Source organism: Charadrius vociferus, unplaced genomic scaffold (assembly GCF_000708025.1).
Source record: "Charadrius vociferus isolate BGI_N301 unplaced genomic scaffold, ASM70802v2 scaffold349, whole genome shotgun sequence".
Lineage (NCBI taxonomy): Eukaryota > Metazoa > Chordata > Aves > Charadriiformes > Charadriidae > Charadrius > Charadrius vociferus.
Window position 1 is genome coordinate 472,036 of NW_009650068.1, and position 20,868 is coordinate 492,903.

Consider the following 20,868-nt stretch of genomic DNA (forward strand, 5'->3'; position numbering starts at 1 on the left):
CATGCCACATGTGCACATCACTTTTCTGACCATTTTGAGGATTAAAAAAAAAATAATTACAAGACAGCTGGCTGCTTTTTTTGTTAACTTCACTTACTGACTTGAGGCCCTTTGGGCCACAGACGTGTGACGATGAAGCTTGGTTTGTTGGCTGCACCTCTTCTTGTTTTTCATTATTCCTCTGAAAGTCAGATTTCAGATAGCCTTGATGCTAGTCAGGTAGAAGTGGTTGTGGCACAGGAGTTGCTAATACCGGGGGATGTTTTATATGTTTTTGTTTTCTTGTGCCTTCTTCCTGAGGGTGGTTTCTTTGGTTCATTGAGCTATGGGTTACAACATGCTACACACATGAACAGAGAGCTCTTCCGAGCCCTTGGTGGCTTTGAGTTCTGTATGAGTAATCATTACCATCACGTACCGTATCAGAGGAAACAGCATCTTTTCCCTTTCCTACGAGGTGATTGCTTATGTTAGTCTTGGCCTTGCCTGCGCTGACATCAATTACCCACAGTGATGAAAGCCACATTTAATGCTGCAGAGGTGCTTCACTCATCAGATGTGTCATGCTGCCATGCCTTTTAATGAGGAGTTAAACAGTAAAAATCTGCTGTGACGGAAAACACCTGCAATGAAGTGTTAAATCTGCATGGGGATTTGCTCGAACAGGATAGACTCTGTGGTGGCCAAATAGACTTCAATAGCTGCTAGAGAGAGAGTTGGGTGGGGGAGCAGTTCACAGCAGCAGAATATAGTACAAAACTGATGCCTTAGTCTGGGCTAGGGCTTTAAACCTCATTTAAAACTGGAATTGCTGGGGGAAAAAAATAAGTTTCTAAATTGTTTGTTCTTTGAACTTTAAAAAAATGAAAAATAGTGCCAAAACCAACTGACAGCCTGAGAAATTTGTTGGCAAATGGCATCTAATGGATTGCAGTTAATGCTAACAGTTTGTACAGATGGGTGATCACTCCCCTGCATTCCCTTACCTTCCCTATGATGTTTATATGTGCTAAAAATAAAGGGCTACCATTCTGTGTAAAAGGGCTGACAGTAATTCTGCAGAATATCAACCTTCTGTAAATTAACATTGTAGTTTATTCACGATGTCATACATTTTTAATTTGCTTGTCAATATACTTTTACCTTGTAATTTAAAAATATAAGTGGGATGAAAATAGCTTGGTTTATTCCCACAGTGACACAGATGACAGCGGAAAGCTTCTGTTCCTCTAAGAGAAGGACATTTTAGCATGGGGTACCTTGCTCAGGTTTCTGAAAAAAGTAGGGAATGGCGCTGACACCCGTGGTTTGCTTCACAGTAAATGGTAGGGGGGATAAATATCTCTGTTCTTAGAGAAGTCGTGCTCTTACTTTTCTCACTTGCATTCAGATCTAATTAAGTATAGGTGAATTCAAACGTAGGAGATGATGATCAAGCTTTGAGCCAATATCCTCTTTTTAACCTCAATGACAATGGAAGAATGCCTGTTAAATGGCTTCCTTTTCACCTGAAGCCTAAGAAAGTATAAGAACAGAGATTATCCTAACATTTTAGAATGCAGTCACATTTTTTGCTTTGGACTAAAGCAACTTGGTATTTATTCTAGAGAAATTATTTTGTCCATTTGATTGTCATGCTGGCTTTTTCTCAGAGGAAAAAATTAGGCAGTTTTGACTTTTAGGCAATTACAAAAAAAAAATAATGTTGCAGTCCAGTCCAAAACCAATATAAAGAACATGGGTCCTAAGTGTATTTTTCTGGACCGTACATTCTGTTTGGCTGCAGAAGAGCTGACAAACTCATTCCTCTGGAAACTAGAGGACTAGCACAAGTGCATGACAGTCCAACACTGGCAAGAAGAATGCCATATGCTTCCCAATTTGCTTATTTCTATTTTGCTTATTTCTGCAGAAATCAAGATAGGGCCAATTAAAAAAAAATGACTGTGATTTTTTTTTTTTTGACTATATTAGCGTGTGGTGGTGTTGCATACTGAAACTTTGAGGCTATGATTATTTAGTAAAAGGCAATGTTTTCTTGGCATATTTTATAATATTGGAGTTGTGTAAGCTTTATAACACAAATATTTTTCATACGCAGTTCTGCCTCCTTTTGTGAAAACAATTCAATTATTCTGTGTTTTGCAGTGGATCCTTTCCTGCTACAATTAAGGATGAAGTTTCCATTTTAATTGGGCTTTTAAAGCAAGATCATTTGAGCTGGAGTTCAAGCTTTATTCAGATTTTAAATTGATTCTTGAAACTGAATAATAAGAGTCCAGTGATTCATAACATCTCATTTAGTGGTTGTGTTGTAGCTCAAAGCACACAGTTAGTACTTGTGAGAACAGATACGAGGACTATACGATCAAATCAACAGGATGGAACCACAGCAGTCTTAATGTTGTACCATAAAATTTGCATCATCTTAAGTATGGTCTGTAGTTTTCTTCTCCTCCATTTGTGCTAATAAAGGTTGCTCTTTTTAGAGAGAGACACTTGGACATAACGAGATGCAGAGTGCTGTTTATTCAAATGAGTTTGCCCTTTCAAGCCCATGCAGTGAAATGGTGGTCACTACTAGTATTTCTAGACAGAGGTGATGGGTTGGGTTTTTTTCTGTTGTGCTGTCAGTTCCCCCTTTGATAACCTGATCTTTGAGTGGGCAATTTATATTCAAATGAGATCCTCTATTGAGGGTCAGTAATGCTGAATTGCATTTTTTTTAAGATTATATGGGATAATGAGTATTTGGTCAGAATGAGAGTGCTGCAAGTAAGACGGAATTGTTTAAAGAGCTAAAAATACCCTAAGAAAGTCTACTGCCTTTCCACTTCGCTTTCCAAAGTTTTAGATTGTCACACCACCGTAGGGACTGTAGGTTGTCTTTAGCACTCAGTAGTTTGCCACACAAAGTGTAAAATTAGGGCCCTGCATCTTTTGGGGCCTCACTAGGTTGGTAACAGAGACCATGTAGAGTCCTCAAGGCTTACAGAGTAGAGTCAGAGGAATATTACAGGCAGAACTTTGCTTCATTTATATCTAAACTTGTAAAAATTATTAGCCTATAAAAGACTGTATGTGTGTAAATAATACACAGAAGGAGAGAGAGAATGAAAGTGTATGTTACCAAGTGGAGCGGTTATCTTTTTTTGCAGTTGTGGTATGTTGATTTGCTGTGTAGCTGTTAAGACTGCGTTTGAGCCATTGTGACTGGATTTATTTTTTTTTTTTCATGTTCGCAAGTTTTCTTTGAAAAGAACTAAATGATTAATAAAAGTTTAACAGCTTCTATTTCATTATCCCTGGGAATCCAGAAGGACTGAACTGCGCTTTGGTCCCACTTAGAATAGCAAGCTGGGGCAGCAGGGGGGAAAGCAGATGTGTTTATGATTGAAGGGTGGCTCCCTGCCTGCTGTAAATAACCCTTGCTTTTGGGAAAGGGAAACAGTAAATGCAATAAAGAATGAGAGGAAAGCAGAACAACTGCTTTAATAGAGGATGGCTGTTGGTCTGCATCTGGCATCATTGAGCCACTTGATGCTAGGCAAATTTCTGTGTGCCAGAAGTTCCTTGTTGGTCACACAGGAGCGACCTCTGAGCTCCCCTGGGATGGTCTTGCACAAGGTGTGGAGCATGGGGGAGATTATTTTAGGTCCTGTAGCCCTCGTCTGTCTTGCAGTGCACTCCAGGATGTTTCTCTGGAAACTTTTAACAAAGTGTTATCCCTAAGAGGGTGACTTTGGCAACATCTGCATTGGTAGCTGAGCCACTTGGGGCTGCAGCCAAATCGCTGAGGGCTGGCTCCCTCTGGTGCAGACTGCCTGGTGCTCAGTCCCAGATTTTTTCTGGGTCCCCTGGCGCCTCTCTAGTCCCAGGACACTGATGTAACAGTTTGTGCAGTTTTTGTTTATTTCAACTTGTCTGAAATAGAGTGCAGGCCTGCAGGGACCCAGCAAAGTAGTATGCTACATCTGAAACCAAGGGGACATGCTGGGTGCCCAGAGGTGACAGGATAGTGTAGGGGTGGCACGGGATTTGACTTGGGAGGTGGGAGGGGACATGACACATACGATGACGGTGTAGGGCAGAGGGACTCAAACGGGGAGTGTTCTCTTGCCTGTAGCCTCTTGGGAATGGTCCTTGGCATGGTTTTGTCCTTGGAAACACTCTTGAGATTTGGTTTTGGTTGGATCTGGTGGGCCTGGTTTGTTAGAGGTTGGAAGGGACCTAATACATACGCAGCGGGTGGTGAAGGGCCCAGGTGTGAAATTGGGAGCCCAGATGTTTGGCAGAATGGGTAGATGTACCCCTTACACTCTCCACTACTTACAGGTTGGTGATGTGTATGTTTATAGAAAATACTCATCTTCTGGTGGTTTGGGAGGGTCTGCCCCTCCCTTTTTGGAGGGTTATGATTAGTTTGGTTTGTTGATGTTTGATGTAAATTAATTCACATCGAAGTACGTTTTTATGTCCTGTAAACAAGAGAACAATGGTTGGTTTGTTAGAGGAGAGGAAAAGGCAGATTTCCACGTGAACGGAACAGCCCGTCCCTGTTGTGTGAGCTGCTGGGGAGAATCATAATGAAATAGGAAGCAGCCTGCATGGCTATCAAGGACGCTGCTTTTTCCTTCGCTCGTTATTTACACTGCAAATAAAATGAAATTGGTGTGGCAGGGGAGGAAAATACACTGTCCCCAAACTTGGCAGGGCCAGAATTGCAGCTGTCTTAACTGTTCTTCCCCCCCTTCCCCTGTGGTAGTATGATCATGGGGAAATCATATCTGCCTTTGTCTGCTTTGCATACAGGTAGTGCTTCCAACATTTATTTTGGAGAAAAGATCCCTGCTGGAGATGTATGCAAATTTCATGGCCCATCCAGACCTGTTTTTGTCAATTGCAGCTGGAGCCACCCCCGAGGAAAGAATTATCTGCTTTGTGGAGTATTATCTAACAGCTTTTCATGAAGGCCGAAAGGGAGCGGTTGCCAAGAAGCCCTATAACCCTATAATTGGTGAAACGTTTCATTGCTCGTGGGATGTGCCTAAAGATAAAGTGAAAGCATTCAGAACTAATGGTGCCTCCACGGTTTCTAAGGACCCGACCAAGGATTTTGGCCAGGACCGGTCTGCGTGCTACAAGCTGAGGTTTGTAGCTGAACAAGTGTCCCATCATCCACCGGTATCTTGCTTTTACTGTGAGTGCAAAGAGAAGAAAATGTGCGTCAACGCTCACGTATGGACCAAAAGCAAGTTTATGGGCATGTCGATAGGCGTTTCTATGGTAGGTGAAGGTAAGAAACGTGCTTTTATTTTGGTTGTTTTGAGCTGATGTTGTGGGTGTCAACACAAGAGAAATCCAGATATTTTCCTGCTTGCTCTCCCTCTGACCCTTCATTTGAACCTTGTGGCTATTTGCTTTTGTGACATTTGGAATTAAAACTGTAGGGTTCATATAACTTTCTTCTGTCTAGGTGTAATGGGATACACACATTACATATATAAATATGTGTTTATGTTTATGTGAGTCTGTTAACATATGACTGTACTTCACCTATAATTAAATTGCAGTAGCAAATGGCTACTGACAGCATATTCTGTAAGAAGATTTTTGTTTGTCTTGCTTGCTTTTAAAGGAATATGCGATTTGGTATGGAACAGTTTCACAACTGGAACAAAGCTATAGGAAAAAAACATATTTTTACTTAAGCCTAACATTCTTGTTTCATAGTTTCTGCAAAGAATCATGGTTTCTGTAGTGATTGCAAAGTTAGTGTATTATCTCAAGCTTTATCCAGTTGAGATATAAATTGTGATTTGCTGTATCATACATACGCAGGATGCTTTGTGATAAGTCACTGCTCAGCGTGAATTCAGAAGTACAGGGAATCATGAATTCTTAATGGATGTTCTGAACTGATAAATACACCTGTACCAGTGTCGTTACTGACTACTAATGTATTGATTTAATGTTTAAGCAGTTTAGTCAGTCCCTTTTGCCATTTGAGTGTAATTTCCTGTTTATGTTTTTTCTTAACTGGTCTTTAGACTGTAGTCTCAGAAGTACCAGGGCAATTTACAGTAAATGCTTCTTTTTGTCTTCATTATGTTAAATACTATGATATTAAAGGTAGTAAAAAAAGGAGAGTGGGAAATGTAGTGATTTGGTTTTGCTTATTAATAACAACAAAACAATTATGATGACAAACTACAGATATGTTCTGCTATTTCTGCTAGCTAGAACTAAAGAACAAACTCAAACAGTACAAAGGGCTAAAGTAGCTGCTTTTCTGATGGCAATATATCCCCTTTTTTTTTTGTAGAAAAGCCACGAAACTTCCTTACTACAGGATTTGATATTGTTGTGATAGTTAAAGTCTAAAATAGCATGGCTGTTTCTGTATGAGGAATTAGGTGTTTTGCTTTTAATACAGAATTAAGGAAGATGGGAAGGGAGTGTCAGGAGGGAAATTGGTCTTTCTGTCTGTCTCCTGTCTGTACTACTGCCAGCCTGAGTCATTGGTTCAACTTGCTGCCTTTTTCCGGTACATGAACGTTTCTAGTACTTTTTTTCTCAGGGAAGGGAGCTATTTAATGGACATAAAATTAAACACAAAGTCACTTATGATTATGTAGGAGTAGGAAAATTTCTTTTTCTTGCTGCTAGCACACCCAGTTCCCTGGGATTGGGGGTGTCTACTGTGGGGATTATTTAAGACTTCAAAGTCCTGATGTGTCCCAGTTTTGTGAGAGAAAGGGTCTAGGAATTAACCACTTCCCTACCCCAAGGGTTGTTTAACATGTGTTTGTGAGAGTAAGTTCTCCCCTATCCCCCCCTTTTTTTTTTTTTCCTTTTTTTTTTCATGATCCTGGAGATATCCCAGGAGTGGACACAGCCTTTGGGCAACATCTGCAATGGTAAACTCTTTTATTGCAAGGTTTGCTGCTGTCTTTATGATGGGCATTTTGGGAGGAAGTTTGGATTTACCAGTTTATAGTTATTCATCTTTTTTGTTCATGTAAGCAGTGCAGAAGCATGCACTGAAAGCATTTCTGGGAAGTGATGGAGAAACTCCAGTGCAGCCCAAGCATTTCTGTTGCACGTTGAGGACTGGCAATAGGCAGCAAGAAGTTGTACCACTGAAGCTTTTCTATCATCTGAAAACAGCCAGCCTAAATCCGACAGCCTCTGTTTAACATGTTTGCTTCACGGTGCGGTTTCTTCACTTGAAACTACGCTTTCTTCAATTTTTTTTAATTTGTTTTAGTCCTAGGGAAGTCTTCCCAATTAAGTTGGTGTGTAGATTTGTCAGGCTGTGCAAACATTACAATCTCCTGCAGGCATTTCTTTCTCATGTGCTGAAAAAGTATAAATTCTGTATTAGATTGAGGTCAGTGTGAGTACTGGGGGAAAGATTGCTGAACCAAAAAAAAAGCAGCCACTGGACTGTGATGTGTTTTGAAACTTTGCTCTCTACTGAATAGTTTTGTGTGTGTCCTTCAAACAATTCAATGAAGCTTTTACTACTGCAGTTGGCTATTCACTGAAAAAAAAAAAAGTAGTACTGAATTTTTGGACCTATATTGTGTAAGGAATATGCTGGTAATGTTTCTGTGGTGCTTTTGAAGTATATTTTTTTTTAACTTGTCACAATGCCCTTGGATGTATAGAGCGTGTTGCTTTTTACGCTTTGTTGTTAGAAGCAGCAGTGGCTATGCTGAAAAATAGAATGTCATGAAGTACAAAGGCTTCTATAAGAATTTAAAGAATTAGGTGATCTGAGGACAGTATGGTCCTTTCATACAAAGGGTACAGCTCAGTGTCTTAATTGTACTGGTTTTAGTGTATGATGCACCTCAAAGTGACTTAAGATTTTTTTTTTTCTATCTTTGATTTTTGTTTGTTGATTCAAAGTAAGTATCAGTTGCAGAGGTGCAGAACAGAGTAGGAAAGCACTGCTGGAAATCTGTGTGAGAAGCTGTTTTATATGCTAGCCCTTCATCTGTGGTTATGAGGGGTCTAAATCTGGTTTGCTAATGAAATGTCTCAATTTTTTCTTCACTATGTAACAAACCCCCCATTCTTCAGAGTATTCAGCATTGAGTTTCCTCACAAGAAAGCTCCCCTCAATAGAAGAGAGAATATTTTGCATAAAAGAATTCATGTTGCATGCGCAGTCCCTAATTCTGGTTAATGTTAATTATGTACTAATGAGAGAGTGAGGGAGGAGAAGAGGGTGTAATGAATAGGATCACATTAAGATTTAAATTAGCAAGGGATGGGAGAGTCAATGTAAATATTTAATGGTTTTTGCGTGGTCCAAAGAATCTTCAAACAGATACTGCTTGTAGGATGCTTTAGTGGAAAAGGCTGTGGTGAGCACACCTCAGAGTAGGCTGTGCATTTTGCTTTTCTGCTCTTGGGTTTTGTTCTAAAGCGACAAAATCCAACAAAAAGTGTCACCTTTGATTTATGGGTTAATTTTGTAGAAAGCATAAAGTATGTTTAAGTGGATTGCTCTGTATTACCAGGTGGCTAGTTATGTCTTGTGTTTTCAGTCCTGCTATTTTAAATGTTTTAAAAACTAGTGAGGTGTAGGCTTCCAAAAAATATTTTTTAAATTGAAATCAACCTTGAAAAGATTTGGTAGGTAGGGAAGAGGTTCAGTGCTTTTTCCAGGGTAAATCTAAATGGAAGCAATGAATGTTTTTTCTCTTGGTTTTGTTCTGTTCAAATTGTTCAAATATACGTATGTGTATGTGTTTATGGATGTACAGGTCTATAAGTTCTATTCCTGAGTCATTAGTGACTTTTCAATTTACCAGTCCCAAAGACTTGACTGCTCCATGCAACTAGAACTACCTAAATATTTCCCTAGTACTAATTTTTATATTCATATTTTTTAGCCCAGTGGTTTCAGAACAGTTTCCGTATGGCACAGCCCTCATTACTTAATTTAGCAAATGGCTCCAGTCTTTGGAAAATGAGCAGTGCAGCACAGCTCGCTGGAATATTTACGAGATAAGAACACGGTTCTGTCATCTCGCGTTTTCCCGTGCGAATGTGCGCGGCTGGTGATGCACTACACCCGTGTGGGGTTCATCCCATACGCAACTTACTCCTGTTTGTGCCGTGTTACGAATAACGCGGACAGAGCGAAGAGCCTGTTAAATTAGGAAACTGCCCTAGGCTGTTTGTGTCCCACGTACCATTTGTTGTTCAGATTGATCTCCATACAATCAGTGGGAAGCATTAAATTTCACATGCCTCTTCTGCAGCTTATTGATCCAGAGCCTCCTCTGGGTATTTTATCAATATGTGTTACTGGAAAATCAATTCACAAAGCTGCAGCATCAGTGAGGGACATGTAGTAGTCAAACAGGGAAAGTTATATGCCGTGAACAGCCCTTCCTTTAATGCAGGCTGAGGAGTCGTGGAAAGGAGCATGACTGTGAATATGTTGCCTCACCAGGAGTAAATGGTGTTCAGGACATTTCAGGGGTGAATTTCAAAATTCCACACCTGTCTAGGAAAAATTCCCCCTTCTCTGTTTCTCCCAGAGTACTTACCTGGTGCGTTCTTCCATGCATAATAGCTGCCTATAAATACTTAAGGTTTTTTAAAAAGGAATTTGCAGTTTCTGAAATAATTCTTTGATGTGAGAAGAGGAAATGTTACTGAAAATGGGAGAATCTTCTGCAACTTTTCACGTATATTTACTTACAGCCATTTTTAAACTAAAAATGAGTAATCCCTTCCAGTGGGGAAGCAAGGGAAGAAAAATGCCTGTTTATTTTCCAGCAGGTATTTTTAAAGATCAGTCACAGTGTAACGATACTTATAAGCAGATGTTAAAAGCACACAGCACTTCTAAAAATAACTGTTAGATTTTAGTTTTTCTGCCTTTAATTTCTCAAGATTTAAGCTTGGCTGGGTGTAGGGTATGAATTCAAATTGTGGTAGCATTTACAAATGTTGACTCTCGGTGTTGTTTTGGGTTCCTCTTCCCTAAGAGAGCACAGGTCTCTGTTCAGGCATGGTGGTTTAGCTACAGTCTGCATGGTGCTTCAGTTAAACGAGGTTTTGCATGTGGACTCTGCAAATGACGGAATGTAAAACTAACAGTCGCATTAATACTAAAAGTAGTATCAAGTTGGGGATATTTCACATTTCCTCTTTATTCTTTTTTAGACTGTAATTATTGAGCTGGAGTCATATTTAAAGTGAGATCACACTTTGTTAAAAATGTATTTATTCAGGTGTTTAAGGAATTCAAAAAATACGCTACCAGGTGCTAAAAATACTGCCAAGAGAGCTGGGTTCAGTTTTTAATATCTAACCTGCTATGGCGGTTAAATATTGGCATTGAAGGTCACGGCTGTTATTTGCTGTTCACTTTTCAGTGTGCTTGGCAGCGTTCGTTAGAGCTCTGCGTCCTTCCCACTCGAGTATGGAGGGAAAAAAGCTATCGATCCCATCAGAGAGACAAAAGCAAACCTATACTAACCCAGGAGGAAATTGTGTTTATTGTGGCAGTTTCCTCTCGTATGGGGACGTGCAGTGATGGTCAGAGGAGAATGGCTGGGCCCGGGAAAGTAGGAGGTTCTGGAGAAGCTGACGTGAAGGTGTGGTTTGTAAATACAGTGAGGTTCTCCAGCAGTAGTGAGCACCACACCTGCCCACCGTACTGCTGTTAGACCTTTTGTCTTTAAAAAAAACCTCGAAAAACAACCACAAGATCCTCATAACAACAAAACCCCCAAAACTGTGATGTTGGAAGCCGATGCTTTCAGACAGACTGTGCTTTTTGACTGTGTGAGGATTGTCTATGCTTTGACCATTAAGATGGGGAAATGTGACCTCATGGGTGGCACCATGGGCCATTTCCCACAGCTGGTGGCTGCTACATGGCTGTTGCCCGTGACTATAATGAAGAAGGTGGAGAATAAATGGGAAGAGGAGGAGAAAAGAAAGCTGACAGACTTGAGTCTAAAGCCTGTTGTAGTTCTCTATGTGGAAAATGCCCAACTGCACGCTGTCAGGTTTCCTTTCTGCATTTGATCAGTACCCATTAGCTTTCTTTGATCTTTTTTGCATATCATCATCCAGTTGAAAGGCTTCTTGATTGTTCTTTATTAATTTATTGTTGTTATAGCATCCATTTAATGAGTCCGATAAGCAGAGTTGTCTTTTTGAGTAAAAGTTTATGGGTGAGTTGGGTCGTTCAGCCTTCGCGCAGTGTGTTGAGTTTGGGTTTACCTGCAGGTGTGGAGCTGAGGAAGCTCGAGACAGAATGCGTGTGTGTGCCAGCTGTGTCCTGGCTGTTCCCTGCTGGTCAGGGTTCAGCCATGTCACACGAGGAACTTGTGACTTGCCGAGGCAAAATGATTAAAAGTCCTTTTAAGACATGGCTTTTCTGCGTTTGTGCTTTTGCACTCTGCAGCTCGTTTATGTCAAAATTGCTGGAGTAGAAGGGCTGTCTGTGCCGTTGCTGGCAGGCTGAGGTTGCAGAAGTCCTGAGACCGACTGCATAAAACTATTCTGGTTTGCAAAAGACGTTTTCCTGTGGAACAGTTTGAGAAGGCAGAAGTGACAAGTTGCAGAGCTTCCTGTGCCTGCGTTTAGTTCTATTAATTGGAGCCAATATTTAAGATATTGATTCTGTTAGAGCTCTGTGCTTTTAAATTTTGAATGTTTTTTAGGTTTGTGTTTTCATACAGTGTTAAGGGCATATTTTTATGTTGGCAGTAGTAGTGCCTTGTTTTCTATTTAGTGCTTTTTCATCATTGCATGTCAGATCACTTTCCAAAATTAGTGTCGTTATTCGCTTAAACAGATAGACAAAGTGATCGATACCACTGCCACTGTGTTCTTCCCCTGTCTGCCCCAGGCAAATTGGCTCAAGCTCATCTTGTTTCTAAACAGATACTATTACTTTTTGAAGATAATTTTTTTTTTTTCCCCCAAATATTTCTGGGTTCTAAGTGCTTCCTGTGATGGGTTATTTTCAATCTCTGTTGTGAAAAATTATTTTCAAAGCTGTAATGTTTGCCTTTAGGCAGTTATTAAATGGGACAGAAAAGAGTGTAAAACTCTAATCAAAAATATACTACGGATATTTGGCATGATCTAATTCTGTGTGCAAGGTTTAAGGTCCTCTTTTACCTGGTCTTATGTCCTGTTCTTTGTCATCCTGAAGACCAAACTACCGCTATGGCAGAGATGGAGCTGTATCCATAACCCCAGGGGAAACTAAGATCCGATCAGACATGCAAATTTATTTGTAGGTCCAAATAATCTTGAAAAATTACTGCTGCCCCATGTTGTTGTTTTCAGTAACAAACCTATAATGCTGAGGGTGAAGGAACCTTTACAGAATAGAACTGTCAGTAATTTTCTCTGCATGGTAGAGACATTGGTCTCGGTGGTAATAGGCCAGTGGCCCTGGTGGCCCCTTGCTGGTTATGCAAGGCTTTTGCGAAGCCTTTGTGGGAAACCAGGCATTTGGAAATGAAGGCGCAAACTTGCAGGAAATTTCTAGATGGCTTCCATAGGCATGTTTCCTAGTTGCACCCAGTCAGGCGTAGAGAGCGCCTTTCATTCCCACCAACAAATACATCAGTAAACAATTGGTGGAGAGGACCTGGTTGTGTCTGACTGAATGAAGAACTGAAGAGTCCTTTGGCCATGCCCGTGGTTTTTTTCTGGAGAGAGCTTATGATATGATACTGAGTGAGCATCTGAATATTCAGTATGGCTTTTTGCAAGCAAATGTTATTTTTTTTCCACATCTAACAGTTTATTGCTTGTCAATAACACAAAATAAGTAATCTAGTCAGGTTTTCTGGTAAGCGGTTTGGTTCTGTGAAGAACCCCGGGGTACACATTCAAATTGTGTGCTTTTGACAATGTTTGTTTGAGGAAATTTGTTCCAGAGGGCAGACTCTTTTCCTTAGCAGACAACGCCCTCCTTCAAGGCGAGTTGCAAGTTGTGCTCTCAGTGGGAGTACACTTTGATGACAATAATTGGTCGGTGACTGTCAGGTCTTATCAGTGAACTTTTATCATTTCATTTTCAACCTTTTTCCTACGTAGGTGTTCTTTACTTGATGGAACATGAAGAAGAGTATGTTTTCACCCTGCCTAGTGCCTATGCTCGCTCGATACTTACCATCCCATGGGTGGAGCTTGGAGGGAAAGTCAACATCAATTGTGCCAGAACGGGCTATTCTGCCACGGTCACGTTCCACACCAAGCCATTTTATGGAGGGAAGGTCCACAGGTACAGGAATTACTGTCTTATTCTTGTGTACCTGCTACTGGATTTCAATAGAAAGGCTCTTGGGCATCTGTTCAGTTCTTCTGTTGGAGTATTTTGTAGACACATATCTGAATTTCTTTTCCTATTAGTGTCTGAGATGACTTACAGCTTTAGAGCACAGTTTATTGTAGTTATATATTTTATATCGTTTAACTGACTTGGATATATTTCTGTCATTAAACTAAAGCGAATGTATTCTTCCAGGCTTTGTTGCTTGTAAAGATTGCTGTAAGTGCAGGATCAGAAAAATGTATGTAGAAAAGGCAATATTTCTGCTACAGCAGCTGCTGCTGCTTCTGTGTGAGTGTGTGTGATGAACTGATGTTCCAGGTGGAGCTCCTGTAAGGAGGAGAAGAGCGAAAGCGTCGCGGCCCAGAGCGGTAGCTCCCTACCGGGGACTCCCACTTCTGCTCTGAAATTCTAGATGATGAAAATATTATTTATGTGTCTTTGGCGCTCCTGTATTAAGGGTGCAAAGAGGCACTGTGCAAGATAACCTTCCTGTCTTACTTCCATGCCCAAGTTGATGACCCAATCATTAATGTACACAGACCCCTTTCTTCTGCTGCTGTGGGCTGCAGCAGTGTCCGTGGCAAGGCTGTGTTGCCTGTCGAGATGGCGTGCTTTTGCATAGTTACCTCTGTTTTGTTTCACTTGGTCTAATTATTCTTCCATCTGCGTGTCAACCATTTCAATACTGTGTTCAGGCAAATATCAACACGGGCTGTTTTGACAGGGTTTTTTCTAAAAGGTGCAGGTTAATAATCGCTGCCAGCAGGGTGAGTGGAAATTGGGGAAGGTTGTGCTATATTAGTCTAATAATTAAAAAACTTAATTGAGTTTGCATATTACTTGACATGGCTTGCTAAAGCTCGTGCGTGCATGTTCTTACAGAGCGACGCACACACAAAACTACTCCCTGCATTTTGGTTTGCCTATCTGTTTTGCTCACACTCAGACCAGTTCCTGGACCACTTAGGTAGCTTTAATCGTTGCCTCTCAGCAGCTGAGGAGTAAACTTGCAGAGCTAAAGAAGATAAAGGTACCTGAAGTCTTTGACATAGGTATCTGACAGCATTATGTTGAGGTGTGAAAATAACACACGTACTGAAAATGTCACATGAATGTCAGGAGTTGTTTTTCAGGCTGATGAGGTAAACGGTTCTGGGCTAGAGCTGAGTATCAGAGTTTTACGTTGGGTTATTGCTGTAGTTTGGGAGAATGTTGTCCAAATGCTATTGCTGCCTTAGGTTTCTTGAGTTGAGTCTTTTTTTTTGGAGACAGTGTCACTATTTCGCTTGAAAAATTACTTTGTAGATGTCGAAAGCTGCTTGTAGCCTAGCTGTGGTAGTGTTTTCATACGCTGATACTAAATGGTACCAGTTATTTCTGTGGTCTTTTTTTCTTCCCTCTTGAATTAGGGTTACAGCCGAAGTGAAACACAATCCCACTAACACCATTGTGTGCAAGGCACAGGGAGAATGGAACGGTACGCTGGAATTCACTTACAGCAACGGAGAAACCAAAGTGATCGACACTAACAAACTGCCTGTTATCAGGAAAAAGATTAGGCCGATAGCAAAGCAAGGCCCGCTGGAATCAAGGTAAGGGCAGAGGCATCAGAGTGTTCCGCCTCTGAACCGCGGATGGCAACAGAACAGGGAAGCACACTGCAGTTATAAATGGTCTGGGGTCAAAAACGCCTGGCTTCCTACAGCACGTTAATCCAGGCATAAATAACCGGAGCTGTGTATTGGTTCTTTGGAACATAAATTACATTACAGTGATGTATACATCAATTTTGTAGAGGGGGAAAATGCTTGTCTGCGTTTTAATGAGCATTAGGAAAATGGTAATGCGGTGTTTCCACCTGCTTTTCTGAGTGATTCTAACACGGGAGTCAAATTAGTCAGTTTGTCGCGGGTAATGTTGCATCTTATAATTTACACTGGAGTGTCATGTTTTACATATTATAGAATATATATGTATAAAAATACGCAAAATATGATGCAATGTGAAGTATAAATACACACACACACGCGCGGTATTAAAGATCTCGGCACCCACATCACATGCCTTGCTATGACTAGGTACATTAGGAAAAAAATTGTTCTATTATTCACTGTCAATAACTGTTGTCGCTTATCTTCAGAAAAATCAATATTTTAATGGAATTGAGGAAGATTTTATTGGAGGATTTAAAAACATGAGTTAGGCTTCATTTTATTATCTGTAAATATGTTCTCTTTATTGTACGAAGGTGTGTCTTGAGTCATTGTGCAGGGTCAGGTATAATTTTCCTACTTTCTAAACATGCTTGCTTATCACAAACTCATTTTTCCCCTGTAGTTTAGGAATGGAAAGGTTGGCGTAAATAAGGAAACCAGTAGCTCTGTGGTGTATTTATTGTACTTTTTGGGTACTCGTAAGCAAAGTACAACTATCCAGTGTTTCTGCAGGATATGCAGTTTATCAGATTGTAAACAGAAACTCATTTAAACACCCATGGAAGTATGTGAAAGCTGCAGTTGGTTTCTTATCGGTATTTTTCTGGGCTAATATAGTGTGAGAAGTTATTGCACCTGAATGCAATGTGTGAAAACGAAGTTTGGGTATATACTGATAATTATTGTTAAGTGGGAATACAGAGCACAGACTCAGAAGGGCTCCCTAGAATCAGCGCATCAATTCCTCTGTTAGTAACCTGGTGGGAACAGTCAGTGTCCCAATCTAATGTACTCTCGGATTTTGGCTAACGTTCCCTTATAATTCAAAAATTAACTGCAAATAAGCATGGAATAAGTGCATGTCATTAGAGGGTTGATCATCGGTAAAGAATCTGAACAGGAAATGATAAAAATAAATCCATCTGCTTTGAGGAAAAAAAGCTCAGGTTGTGAAGAGTTGGGAACCTGAACAAAAGCTGTTGAGAAAGTTAACTTGCATGGCAAAATACTGGGAGCTGAGCAAATCTGGCTGTCCTAGGAGAGTGATGGTTGACAAGCTGTGTGACTTGCAAAAATAGCGTGGAGAACACGGCATCAGTCTTCCTCTCACCATGCTGTTGTCTAGCCGGGCAGTCAGATGCAGCAGAAGCGTTCTCACTTGTCACTTGTGCTCTTTCTCCGCCACGCAGGCACCTTTGGCAACACGTCACCAATTCTCTGAAAGAAGGTAATATTGATGCAGCAACGGAGCACAAGCACCGCCTTGAAGAGAGACAACGAGCAGAGGAGAGGCAACGTCTGGCTCTTACAACGCCCTGGAAACCAAAATATTTTGCCAAAGAGGTAACATCCCTTCAAGACCCAGTAGCATCTTCCTGCAAACGGGAGGGCGCTTCTCTGCTTTGCGCCGTGGGCTACTGTTGTTATGTACCAATGATTTATTTATTTTTTAAATTTTATTTTTGCCAGATTTTGGCTCTTAAAGAAGAGCAATGGATTGCTCCATGTCCATTTTGTAAACTTTTTCACGTTCTTTCAGTTAAGATTTATTTTAACTTGAATTTTTGGCACCTAATGTTAGGCACCTAAAGCTATGCTTTTTACCTTAAAATCCACCCCTTAATTTACAAATGCTGTGTACATACATTCCCCACGAATCTTGATCTAAAGTGAATGTCACTTTGAGGGTGGCAGAGCACTGGCACAGGCTGCCCAGAGAGGTTGTGGAGTCTCCTCTGGAGATACTCAAAACCCAACTGGATGCTGTCCTGTGCAACTGCTGTAGGTGACCCTGCTCTGGTGGGGGGGTTGGACCATTCTGTGAACATGATCTAGGGATATTTGCCCAATATGAGTTAGCATGGACATCTTAAACACAGTCTTGGGTTTCATCTGCTTGAAATGAAACAGATTTTACTAAGTTCGTCTTTGCCCTTTCTTAGAGGAAAGGGGGAAGGGAAATAAGACTGACTGAGGGAATTATTATGTGACTGTGTTGTTAAGTTGCCCAGTACGTGCAGCTATTTAAGCCAACAGTTCCATCTGTTGCATCTTCCCTTTGCTTCTCTTCCCCCTTGTAATTTTTTCGCTTCCGCTCAGATTACTTGTGAATTCATTAAGCACAGAATTTTCAGGTGACAGGGATGGTTTCTTGTGTTGATTTGATATTACTTTAGCTTTTATGTGGACATACGCAGATCCAGTATGTATAACTCTTGTTTGTAAACTCTTCCTAATTTTCTTGCAGGGTGATGGTTGGCTATACTTGAATCCTCTCTGGAAGACCCATTGACGGGATAGAGCAGTTGCCTCGTAACTTTACCTTGAAGGCATTAAAATGATACAGTATATAACTTCAAGATGTCATTGAATAGGTCCTGTTATCAGAAGATAAACTCAAGAAGCTATATGCTGTGAATGATGCATCTCAAAATAACCACAAGCTCAAGTTTATTCAGGAGCCATTTTGTGTGTATGGATACACAAACACATGCGCACACGTCCATGTATACACACATATATACACGCAGTGTGTATGTGTTTGTGTGTGTATTATTTACACTACATGTAAACACGTATAAACACTAACAGTGATTTAAAGACCTTTTTCCTCTAAGTGTTAGGGCACAGAGCTCCGGCTGGACTCAGCCGGGGTTCCCCAAGTTGTGTGCTTGCAGGATCAGGCCCTATGCTAGTATTTAAGAAAATACTTTTTTATTAGTACTGGTTAAGGTTTTTCTATTTTTCACTTTTGCCAAAAATGTTTTGCACTTAAAATGTGACGTGTCACTTAATGGCAGTCATTCTGTCTAAACAGTCATCGAGTAACTCACTTTGACGTAAGAATGATACACTGACAGCGCGCTCGCTCGCTCTCCGGGATGCTGATATAAGAGCATGTTTCCTGTCACTTCCGAGTGCGAATTTTCTGCCATCTTATAGGAAGTAGCAATACCTTCTCAAGAGCGCTGTTCGCACTAACGCATCGCGTCCTCGCTTTTTTGTTTGTCCATAATTCCAGCTGTTTAATAGCTCTGTGGTCACCAGCTGCTCTGGTAATTTTGATCTCGCTGTGTAATGTTCTCTGGCTACTGTCCCGCCAGTGCTTTTGGGTTACGTGTTCCGCTAAATCCCTTTGGGCAGACGTAGCCGTGGCGTTCCAGCTCCCTCTTGCCCCAGCTTTCCCACCCCTCGGCAAAGAGGCATGGCAACGCCGTTGGGCTGTGCCTCAGCCACCCCCGCTCACAGCCTTGCCTTTTAAGTTAAACCACTGCTGATGGGTGCACCCTAAAAAGCCCGGCTGTGCGGTGGGGTGGGTGTGTTGGGGTTGGTGTCCTCCCATGCCACCGCAGTCGGCGTGAGCCTTCTCCACCGGCCCAGAGGCAGGTTGCCTACACAGCTCTGGGAAGTCGGACACAGCTGGTCTGGTCAGAGCCCTTAATTCCGTATGAAGGCTCCGAGCAGACCTGTATTTTGATTTCTTTTGCTTTTTGACCCAGTTGATTGCTTCTGGATGAAGTATTTGGATGAATAGAGATGATGTAACTGGCCTTCTCAGACAAATGATTTTCTGATGTAAAAGTAACAATTTTCGTAAATTACTACTCTGAGACAATGACTTTATTAATGAAACACATGAAATGGGATATAATTTGTTTTGTAAAGTAAAAAAAAAAAGTAAGTAAACGATCCTGTAGCTTGATCTTGCTTTGTAAGGTAACCACTGTGACACTAAGGGAGCAGATTCTAAAAGTGATTCTAAAAGATTCTAAGGCTTCGTTGCTCTTTCGTTTGTAGTTGTTGAGAGTGAAGATGTTTTTGAGAGAAGTGGCAACAAAAGGCAAATGTAACATGCTGACTTCTGCTCAGTGCTGCTTTCTACAGTGCCCCGTAAAAAAACCCACTATATTTCTACCATACAGTAGCATGGATGCCTACCTTTCTGTAGTACTGATTCATTTTGTGCCTTTTGTCTGCTTTCTTAATACAATAACGTAGGCTTTGTAGATATTACACAAATATATTTAGGTCAAAGCACTGCTTATATCTGTTCTTGTGCGTCCTGCATTTTAGAATTATTTTTTTGGTAGATGTTGAAATCTCTTGAGCAACTCAAAAAAAAAAAAAAGGCTAAACGGAGGTCTGTACAGAAGGAAACATGCCATTAGTTGTTCATTTGGATATAATATTTAATAGAACTTGAGATCCCTATTTAATGAAGGTGTGGCTCCTTTTTCCTCCTAAATACTGTTTTGTCTGCTTGTGTGTCTTTTTTTGCACATTAGAAAGATTCATGTTATAAATGATTTAAATCCTATTTTTTAAAAAAGGTGGACTTTACAAGCTTGGTTTTCTAACTGACACTTTTTTTTTTTAAGGAAAAGAATCTGATTTTTAGGAATAGTTGATGTTTTTTCTGTAACAAAACCCAAACTGATGCTATCATAGTAATCACTGAAGTACTACCAAGCATCATCAGGAAAACGTGTACTTTATCACCTGCCAGAATTAACTTTATAATGGATCCACTCTTGTTCTAGAGGTTAGTCTGATAAGTAACTAGAAGTATTTGTACGGTTTGTAATACCATCACAAAGAGCAATTTGCAAATGCAGAATTAAACATGTGGACCATCCTCCCAGAACTTTGACTTTCACGCACCAAAGAACAAGCCACATACTCACTAAAAATAGCCATTGACAGCCTCTCTCTGCTGGGCACGCAGGCCTGCGCCCCTGGAGGAGTAGACCTCTTTCAGCTTTGATGGTATGACTGGCGAAGCGACAAAGATGCTGTAGCCATTCTTTTAAGGAGAAATTTGAGTAATTTTATGCTTGTAATTTATTGAAGATTTTTTCTGTCTGCATGGTTGGTTGTTTCTGCATGCTGAGAACATTCCACTTGTGCTCTGATAAATGTTTTGTTCTGATGGCTGTGAAGAATCCCCTGATGCCATTACCGGTCTCTCTTTCCCGAAGGAACTTGGGAGAGGCAAACAGAAAAATAGTCCTTTCTGAAAAGATCCCATCAGCGAGAGATTCCAGAACAAGATTCACACGTGTCATTTTATTTTTCTGATAGTTATGTGTTCAGTATATTTTACAGGACTGAAAAGTAAATATTCATAAGCCTTATTCTGTAGGTTGTTCCAATAGCAGTCTTGGACTTGCAAGTGAATCGTTTCCTTTTCAAGTAGCCAGTGTACACTCTGAATTGTAATGTAAAAACCTCCATGTACTTCAATATTTTTATTTTTTTTTTGTGCACACCTGTAGAAAGCCTATGCAACCTTTTTCTTTCTTAAATTAGAAATGTTCAGAAAGAAAATTTATACCTTTATCATTTAAAAGATGCTCTGGCAGTCTCTTCTGATTTGCCTTCCTTTCATAATTTGTGAATTTAAAATGACAATGCTCATGAATAAAAGATTTGTTTGATTTAGTAGTGGGATGCCCTTTCTCTTTCCATTGAAGCATGAGTTAACTGGTACCAGTTTCTCGGATGTCCAGGAGCGGTGTACAACACTCAGGGCATCTGTGAGCTCTTTGCGATGTTCTGACAGAAGTGAGTTGTCAGCTGAATCCTGGTTCGTTGTGG

The 20,868-nt window shown here is 40.6% G+C and overlaps 1 protein-coding gene across 1 annotated transcript in view; it reads left to right on the forward strand.

Annotated features, from left to right (window-relative positions):
* OSBPL10 (oxysterol binding protein-like 10) overlaps nt 1-17,627 on the forward strand; it is an 87,042-nt gene extending 69,415 nt beyond the window's left edge. Inside the window, exons 8-12 of the mRNA XM_009891980.1 lie at nt 4,813-5,296; nt 13,099-13,285; nt 14,746-14,928; nt 16,461-16,614; nt 17,519-17,627. Coding sequence (XP_009890282.1) covers nt 4,813-5,296; nt 13,099-13,285; nt 14,746-14,928; nt 16,461-16,614; nt 17,519-17,563 — 1,053 coding nt within the window. The 3' untranslated portion in view covers nt 17,564-17,627. The remainder of the gene's footprint in view (nt 1-4,812; nt 5,297-13,098; nt 13,286-14,745; nt 14,929-16,460; nt 16,615-17,518) is intronic.
* Nucleotides 17,628-20,868: the final 3,241 nt, after the last annotated feature.